The sequence below is a fragment of the Nicotiana tabacum genome, chromosome 2 (assembly GCF_000715075.1).
Source record: "Nicotiana tabacum cultivar K326 chromosome 2, ASM71507v2, whole genome shotgun sequence".
Classification (NCBI taxonomy): Eukaryota; Viridiplantae; Streptophyta; class Magnoliopsida; order Solanales; family Solanaceae; genus Nicotiana; species Nicotiana tabacum.
Window position 1 is genome coordinate 104813142 of NC_134081.1, and position 9620 is coordinate 104822761.

At 35.4% G+C, this 9620-nt stretch overlaps 1 protein-coding gene across 1 annotated transcript; it reads right to left on the bottom strand.

Annotated features, from left to right (window-relative positions):
* Nucleotides 1-627: 627 nt before the first annotated feature.
* Nucleotides 628-3614, bottom strand: LOC107813904 (uncharacterized). Its single transcript, XM_016639219.2, has 6 exons — nt 3441-3614; nt 3209-3341; nt 2864-2967; nt 2614-2785; nt 2394-2525; nt 628-2266 (listed from the first exon to the last, which is right to left on the bottom strand). The coding sequence occupies exons 1-6, from the start codon at nt 3479-3481 to the stop codon at nt 836-838; spliced, it is 2013 nt and encodes a 670-aa protein (XP_016494705.1). The 5' UTR covers nt 3482-3614; the 3' UTR covers nt 628-835.
* Nucleotides 3615-9620: the final 6006 nt, after the last annotated feature.

The following is a 9620-nucleotide window of genomic DNA, read 5'->3' on the forward strand; positions in this document are numbered from 1 at the left end:
TAATTCTTAGTTATATTAGTGATCAGTTATCAAATATGCATAGTAATTATAAAAAAGGTCTTTCCAAGCGAATCATATGTAGACATAGCAAAAACTAAGGCTCAAAATTAAGATAATTATAGAGCTGGAGGTAGTGAACTACTTAAGTTTAGTATAATTAAGATTTACTTCCCTTGGCACTTCTGTTTTAATAAGTTATAATGAAAAAAATAAGTAAAAAAGACCATTTTCAACATATATATGTTTCATATAATGTCCAGGTATTATATCCACAGGATGTAGTAAGATATTTATGGTGCCATGGCCGCAAAGGTCTCAGGATAATGTCTGGTTGGCCATTTATGAAAGAAAGCCCATTTCTAATTTGGTTCATACCACAACTTTACTTTGCGTGAAACATGGGCTAGTATTTGATGGTTCACCAAAAATAAATCAATCTCAACTGAGAAAAACTGAGGGCTGTTCACCTAATGTCTATTCCATTAAACTGTTTACTGATTGCCTAAGTGAGTCTTTTAGGGGAATTTTTTTTAAATGATATGAAAAGAATGATAGTATTATCGGTTCAAGAATTTCTACATCAAAGCTGCAGCAATGAGTAAAAGCAGTATAGGACCACTCAGAATTTAATAGTTAAGCACCAAAACACAATCTAGTTTCATCAAAGCATAACTCATTTCACTCCAAGACACACACAAAGAAATATCCATTTACAATGCAAGTATGACTGCTATTTTATGAACAAAGAAAAGAATAAAAAAAGTAACTCAAGTAATTTGTTCCAGCCTAGAGTAAAGATGGTCATGATATGGTAAAGCCATTGATGTAAGTAATGCTAGCATTTGTTTTGCAGTTTCTCTTTCTTGAGAGCCATGAATTTAGCTGCTATTTCGTCATAGTCTGGTAGCTTAGGATGGACATGGCTATTTTCAGATAATCCATTTCCAAGCTCTTGAACTGGGAAGGAGTTTGACCGTATAAAGTTATCTATGTTGCTATCTTTAGGCCTTTCAGGAGGCATAGTCATTGCCCTCAAATAAGGATTTTGATTTTCTTTTCTTGCCCTTTGATCTGTCACTCTTGATACAGAGGACATAATTGAAGAACAAGTTTCTTGGCTTTTCCATACTTCCTCAGTATCAGGTTTTACAAAATGATCCCTCATTAGTCCAACATCTTGACTAGTTTTTGCAATGATATGTTGGTCTTGGCTGCAGGAACATTGGCATTGATAAAATCCGTTTTTCCTTTCCTTAAGACTATGTTTACTAAAATCCTTTGCAGCTTTGGCTCTTCTCCTTGGCACGCGAAAAGGAAATTCCCCGTTATCTCTTTCATCAGCAATCCAGTAATAACATGGATGCTCCAAACTGCAGTAATTTTCCATTGGCCCATTGCATCTCGAATTGACAAATGTCAATGTGCTTCTGAATTTGACATAGCAAGGTTGATCTTGGCTGTCATGTGCAAATGTATAATAGGACTTCTGATTTTCCTCAACAGAGGTACTCTTCCTGGAATTTCTTCGCCTGTTTTGGCGTTTAGGTTTGCTATCTGGAGAACTCTCACGTAAGTCACCGTAGTACATTGTACTATCAGTGTCTGACACAAAGCTCTTCTCAATGGAAAGTGATCTCCTTCTCATTCTTTTTCCAGATATCTTGTTGTTCTTCCTCGAGTTTCTTGATCGTTCCTTTGCATTCTGCAACTGAATATTTTTCTTAATACCTTCAAAATTGCTTCTAGTATCTATCTTTAGTCTCAAGGGAGCAAAAGGGGCTTTGAACATGAATAGCCTCTGATCCTGGAATCTCGCATCTTTGCTCACAACAGACTCAAACTCCTGAATGTCATCTAGGTATATCATCTGCTGTGGCGATTCAGCTGAATCTTCTGTAGTTGATTCTGCATCTCTTCTTTCTATGTTTTTATCCACAGCAAAGCCATTAATTTTCCCCATATCCCTTCCTATAAAGCGTTCAGGACTTGAAAATGGGGATTGGGACAAATAACATGGCTGAGCAGAATGTAGAACTCTTTTGTGGTGCACTGAATCTTTATAAGTGTTAGTTGTTGAAAAGCATGTTGAACTTGCAGTAGGAAGCAGTTCTTGGCGAGAAACGGAAGGATCTTCAATTACATTCCTCCTCTTAGATGAATAATCAGCATTTACTATCTTTGCTTCTGTCTCTATAATGTTGGGATCCTTTAATCTCATTAGTCCATTTTCCTTGTAATCAGCTGCTGCATTACTTGTTCCGTTTACCTGCAATTTCTTGGCATAAGGAATTGTGTGGTGCCAACAAGAATAAAGCAGGAAAAACATGCTTTATCTTTTTCTTTTGCTTATGCTATTTTATGAACATATTTTGATGGATTGCATAAATAATTACCAGCTCTTCTTGTGATTCACGTCTGTATTCAAGAAGCAAAGGTCCTTGTTGGAAGCAAATCCTTGCTATTTCATCCACCAATCTGTATTTCTCTTCATCTGATACACAATTTGTGCATAAATTATCCTTTATCTGTGTTCAAAGAAGGATCAGAGTTAGAAAGATATAATACTCAAAGACTTTAAGTTTGGAAAAGGCGTTCGTGCAAGATTTGGATAACCTGATGGCTGACAAGATTCCCAGGGAGTAATTGAAGGGCAGATGTTTCAAATCTCTGGCCATAACGTTCGCCAAAGAGCTTCCGAATCATCACAAGCTCGGGCAAATCACCGAGTCTTGCAGATGCAAATATTAGACTTGCCACTGCTTCATTTATGTCATTGGGACAGTCCCTGGAACAGAACAAATACGAAGAGATCAATCACTACTCATTCATGCAATTAAATCATTGAAATACTATTATTTCTTACTTGTGTCTGCGAATATACGGAAGGTTATGGATTATAAATTCACAGTAATTCTCCAATAAGTCATACACTGCCACCATTTTTTCATCCATAAATAGCTGTTCAACCTGAAAATTGTAGGAAAATGAACAGAATAATCATCAAATGTACAAGTTATCTGATATATATAACAAGCTTTCTCATAAAAACTTCAACAAACTACTGAAGACAAGAAAATCAGGTCACAGCAGTTATATGAATACATTAGGCTAGCAGGGGAATTGTTGAAAATTTTGAGGGACAGAAAGAGAAATATAATTCCTGTCCAAAGAACCATAATTATTTGATTAAGGAATCCATATTACGTACTCTCTCAGTAACAATTTCGTAATGCCCATTTCTAAGTAGCTCAGATAAATCATCCCTCAGCTGCCTGATAATGCAACTTCTCTTGTTCTTCAGCAGCTTAAGCCGGCACTCAACTCTTTTAATTAAATTCTTACTGCCACAGAAAATATAACCAATAAAGTAGTATAATTAAGCTCTTTCACCTTCTTTAACAAGGAAAAAAAAGAAGATAAAACTACTAGTTCATATTTACCATTTAGAAGCTTTTCTCCACCCAAAGAATATATCAAACATTTCTTCCAAACAGACAAGTCGATGGACTGGTAACAAGTTCACAGTTTTGGTATTTTTTATGACAAGTGAAAGTGAAGTGATAAAAGGAAGAAATGAATGAATTTGAAGGGCTGCCACGTACTACAGTGATTAGACTAGTAAAGTATTTTAAAAATAAAAATCTATGAACTGAACCATCAATGGACAAGTTGGGGTAGTTATTTTAGAAGAAGAAGGGTTTAGTGGGTTAGAATTTAACAAAAAATAGGAGAGATGAGAAGCTTCGAATTATAGTCTTTGGAAACTGCTCCACTTCTTTCAGTACCATTAGCCCCATTTATTTATTTTATCACGATCGTTAAATTTTTTTCTTTTCTTCCCGCCATATATATTATTTCCTAGGTCCTTTTTTTCTCGTTTTCATTCTAGTATTAATAGTTTAACTCCACCTATGTAGGTTGCAATTAATCAACACCAATTAAATATAGCAGAATATATAATTGATTGATTCTAGAGTAATAGTAATTTCCAACCAAGAATAAAAAGAAAATAAGTTTACCTTTTTCTTATGCTACAGTATAATTCAATTTGTAATGTTTAATGCACAAATATATTTATCGTTTTTCTTGAATCTTGTTATCATTTGCTCATGTTTTGGTCTCAAACACAGGAATAGAGAGGTGTAGTATAGAGAATGGATTAGTTACAGTACTTCAAAAGCACGCACTGATTTCTTGTCGGGGAGTAACATCTGTGTGTATATGGTATTGTTCGGAGTCAAACGAACAGTTCACCAAATTCAACCCATTTTGGAGAAGAAAGCCAAAAAATAAATATTGGCTAATTTAGTACGAAGATGGCTACGAGTTGGTAACCAACTGATAAGTAAGTGAAACATTAGAATACAAGTGCTGGACATGGAAAAGTGGGGTCGTTTGGCTAAGGCATGAAGCTAAATGTCAGGCACCTCTCAGGCCTGCACAATCTAATGATAGTCACTAGTGGTACCCTAGGTCTGACCAAAAACTTTATCATGCCCATATTTACACCAAACTATATTTTTGTTAGTTATGTGGTAAAATTGAGATAATAATGTGTTAATTAATGATAATTAAGTGATAATCATGTGTTAAAGACACCTATTATGTATTTATCGAATTTTGCTTAAATAAATGTAACGATCCGGCTGGTCATTTGTGTATTTGAGCTATGTTTTATAATTTGATACTTCCAGTATGCTTGTTTGTTGTTTATGACTTGTGGGGATAGTTGGTTTGGTTCCGGAAAGGTTTTGGAGTGAATTGGAACACTTAGTTCTACTGTTAGATGCTTAAATTGTAAGAGTTAACTAAAATTTGACTTTCGAGCAGATGATCTCGGATTGGTATTTTGATGGTTTCAATAGATTCGTATGATGATTTTGGATTTAGGAACAAGTTTATTTCGGCATAGTACTTGTTAGCAAATTCTTTCTTTTGCAGAAAACGAGAGTTGTAACCCAACTTTAGTTGATTGGGAGTAGACATTACAAGGGTACCTAGGAGCAGGGGCGGAGCAACAATATCGGTTGCGGGTTCAACCCAGTAGCTTTTGTTCAAATTATGTATTTGTATCAAAAAATTCAATAAATAAGTATAAATTATTAATTTAGAACCAAGTAACTTAAAATGATAATAATCACGAATTCATAAGGTTCTAACTTAAAATGATAATAATCACAAATTCATAAGGTTCAAATCGTAACTCCGCCTCTGCTTAGCAGTTTGTTGGATATTTTGCATAAGCAATTTAAAGTTGGATAGTTTGACAATTAGGCTAGTAGTTGAGCTAAATTTGCATCAGCTTGTACTTAACCGCAATATTTAATGAAGTGAGCCAAAGACTGTGACAACTGTTAGTAAATTCTGCAAGTTTTTTTCCCTCTTGTGGTCAAAGAATAGAGCTTAGATTACTTGGAGAAGCCATGCTCTCTCTATCATCTTAGTCTTGAGTAAATATATAAAGAAAGATAAGAAAACAGAGAGGATAAGATCTTTCGCTTGTATTATTTGTACTAAAATGATCAGGTTGCTAATGTGGTGACGGGAACTTAATAGATAGTCTTAGAATTAATCCACTGACGGTCTGTGTAGAGTTTACGTAAAAGATATTCCCTAACCTTGAATTAGGCAGCCAATGTGATACTCAAATCAATCTTTAATCCAAAAAATTTAATTAACAAAAGATTTGCAGGAAAACTATTACTTGGTATAGAGATTATGGAATCTTAAGTCACCGTAAGCAAGACACTCTTGTAAAGCTTCCCTGTGCTTAATATTTTATTGTACAATCAAAACTCTCTATAACAACCACGTTTGTTCCGATATTTTTTGGATACTACAGTAAAGTGTTGTTATAGAGGACATATATATATTATAACATAAAATAAAAGATCGATTCCAAAAAAACTTGATTTTTATAATGAATGATGTTGTAATTGAAACATTTAAATGCGTATCCTTTAGGTAGAAAAATAATTTTGTCTATAGGAAGTTTTCTCTTGAAACATTTTGAAGGTGGACCTTATAATAATAACTAGTCTTAGGATACACGCTTTGCGCGTGTACCTAATATTAATGAGTACATAACTTTTATTAATTACATAGACATTATTAAACCATGTATTTAGGTTATGAAATAAAAAATTTAAAAATTATATTTTCTTGAAAATGATAAATACTGATCTTATTGAGCCAGCGTATTATGAAAAAAATCATGCTCCGTAGAAATCCTCTTGTGATTTTTGAGGACTTCTTTGCGAATATCTTATGAAAATTATTGCTATTGTTTGACTTAATACTCCAAACAAACAAGTGACACAACAATAATTCATTATAATTCTCCAAAGAATTGTAACACAACCCCAATTAAAAACTTAAATTTTTTGATCCTTTAGACATTTGGGAATAGAGCGGTTGTGTCACGACCCAAAAATCCTAACATATCGTGATGGCGCCTATTTCAATACTAGGCAAGCCGACAACCTCAATAAATCACAATTTCCTTTAAGTTTGAAAACATAATATTTGAATTTCATAGAAAATCTCACAAATCACTAACATAAAATACATTTCCAAAACCCGGTATCACTGAGTACATGAGCATCTAAATGATAACTAGTCTGACTGATAAAAACACAGTCTGAAAAATGTAGAACAATACAACAACTGAAAAGAAGAGAGTCAAGGTCTGCGGACGCCAAGCAGCTACCTCGATAGTCTCCACAGATAAAGCTCTGAATAACTAGCAACCGTCGTGTCCGGAGGTACCTAGATCTGCACACGAGGTGTAGGGTGTAGTATGAGTACAACCAACTCAGCAAGTAACAATACTAAATAAAGAGCTGAAGATAGTGACGAACTTCACAACTGAGTCAAATTACAGTAATTTCCAACATAAGAAGATAGACATGCTTTCATGTTCAACATTTAAAACTTAACAGAAATTTCATATCAAGTTCGACTGAAAAAGAAGATAATATCTTTCAGAAATTTCCAACACAGTGATATATGACAACTGTAGTGCAATAAGAATGAAATCAAATGCATCCTCTCGGGACCACAATCACTCAGTCGTTTCATTCACTCAACACTCGCACTCAGTAGGTACCTGCGCTCACTAGGGGTGTGTACAGACTCCGGAGGGGCATGGACAACTATAATTCGCATGGACAACTCACGTGTTATAGTATCAATATCTGCATCCGCACGGACAACTCACGTGTTGTACGGACAACTCACGTGCTGCACGGACAACTCACATTCTATGGTATAATATCTGGATCCGCACGGACAACTCACGTGCTGCACGGACAACTCACGTGCTGCACAGACAACTCACGTGCTATAATATAATATCTCACAATCAGGCCCTCGACCTCACTCAGTCATAAATTTCTTCAGTCTCTTGGGCTCTCAATAATCGTGAAATCAGCCCAAACAACAATGATATGATACATCAATAATGAACAATAGAGACTGAGATAAAATAAATAAGTAAACTGTTACTGAGTACAAAACAACAATTAAGCAGATAGGTCAATATGTACACGACCTCTGTGGGTCCCTACAATGCCAACATATAATCTAAACATGATTTGCGGTTCAATTTCTCTACTACATGGAGAATGTACATATAACAACAGATTATTCAACTACACAGTTCCATGGAATTTGACCAAGTCATAATTTCTACGGTGCATGCCCACATGCCCGTCACCTAGCATGTGCGTCACCTCAACACCGATCATATAATACATAATCCGGGGTTTCATACCCTCAGGACCAATTTTAGAACTGTTACTTACCTCAAACCGTAAAATTCTTTACTCTGCTATGCCTTTGCCTTGCAAATCGGCCTCTGAATGCTTCGAATTTAGTCACAAATAATTCGTTTCAGTCAATATAAATTACAGAAATTAATTTCATATAAAAATATCAATTTTCCAACAAAATCTAAAATTTAACTCAAAAATCGCCCATGGGACCCACGTCTCGGAACCCGATAAAATTTACAAAATCCGACAACCCATTCAATTACGAGTTCAACCATACTAATTTCACTCAAATCCGACTCCGAATCGGTATTCAAATCCTAAAAATTTATTTTATAAAATTTCTACAATTTCTCTCAAATTTTCATCTCAAAATACTGATTAAATGATGAAAACAATGATATATTCATGTATGTTAATCAAATCTGAGTTAGAATTACTTATCCCGATGAATTCCTTGAAAATTCCATGAAAAATCGCCACAAACCGAGCTCCCAAAGTCCAAATATGAAATAATAACTAACCCTCGGCTATATAGTACCAAGTCTGCTCTCCCAATGTGCGGTGGCACATTTTCAAGTGCTGCCACACATTTCCAAGTTCTGCGGCCGTAGTCCAAATTGTGCGGCCGCACTTTAGTGTGACAACTTTTCAGGTTTCAGTAAAATGCTCATAACTTTCTGTATAAATGTCCAAATGATTAATTCTATACCTTTCTGGAAACTAGATTCAAAGGCTTCAACTTTCGTTTTTGAATCATCTCCAAATTTATTGTAGATTAAAAGATATAAGCCACCAAAGTCGGACCATCGAACTTGTAGAACCCCTGAAGTGTGGCCGCACTCAAAATTGTGCGGTCCGCATTTTTCCTCTGAAGTGCGGCCGCACTCAAAATTGTGCGGTCCGCACTCTTCCTCTGCGGTCTGCACTTTTCCTCTAAAGTGCGGCCGCGAGAAGAATTATGCGGTCTATACTTTTCCTCTGCGGTCCGCACATTTCCAAAAGTTCCAGAACAACATTAGAGTGCCGAAATGCTCGGACTCGCTCAAAACTCACCCCGAAACTCACCGAGCCACTTGGTATCCCGTTCAAATATACCAACAAGTCCCGTAACATAACACGGACGTACTCGGGGTTTCAAATCACGTCAAACAACGCTAAAACCACGAATCATACCCCAATTCAAGCCTAATGAACTTTGAAACTTCCAATTTCTACAAACGGCGCCAGAACCTATTAAATCACGTCCGATTGATCTCAAATTTTGCACATAAGTCATAAATGATATAACGGAACTATAAAAATTTTCAGAACTGGATTCCGACTCCGATATCAAAAAGTCAACTCCCCGGTCAAACTTGCAAACTTAAATTTCTATTTTAGCCATTTCGAGCCTAATTTAGCTACGGGATTCCAAATAATTTTTCGGACACGATCCTAAGTCCAGAATCACCATACAGAGCTATTGGAATCATCTAAACTATATTCTGGGGTCGTTTACACATAAGTCGACATCCGATCACTATTTTAACCTAAGTTTTAAACCTTGGAACTAAGTATTCCAATTCATTCCAAAACCTCACCGGACCCGAACCAATTACCTCGGCTAGTCACATAACAACTGTAAAGTATAAATTGGGCAGTAAATAAGGAAACATGGTTATAATACTCAAAACGACTGGCCGAGTCGTTACAGGTTGGCTCCATATAAAGTTTAAAAATGACCAATATTGAGTTAATATTTTATAATAAATAATTTAATAAATATAAAAACATGTCATTCGTTGGACAAATACAAAGGAAGAAATATAATTAATGATAACTTATTTAGAATATATTTTGTCTTTT

Coding starts and splice junctions, on each gene's coding strand:
- LOC107813904 (XM_016639219.2), bottom strand. CDS start 3,481: ATGTTTGATATATTCTTTGGGTGGAGAAAAGCTTCTAAATG. Junction 2,968..3,208: donor ACGAAATTGTTACTGAGAGA/GTACGTAATATG, acceptor TACAATTTTCAG/GTTGAACAGCTATTTATGGA. Junction 2,526..2,613: donor GGAATCTTGTCAGCCATCAG/GTTATCCAAATC, acceptor CTTTGAACACAG/ATAAAGGATAATTTATGCAC.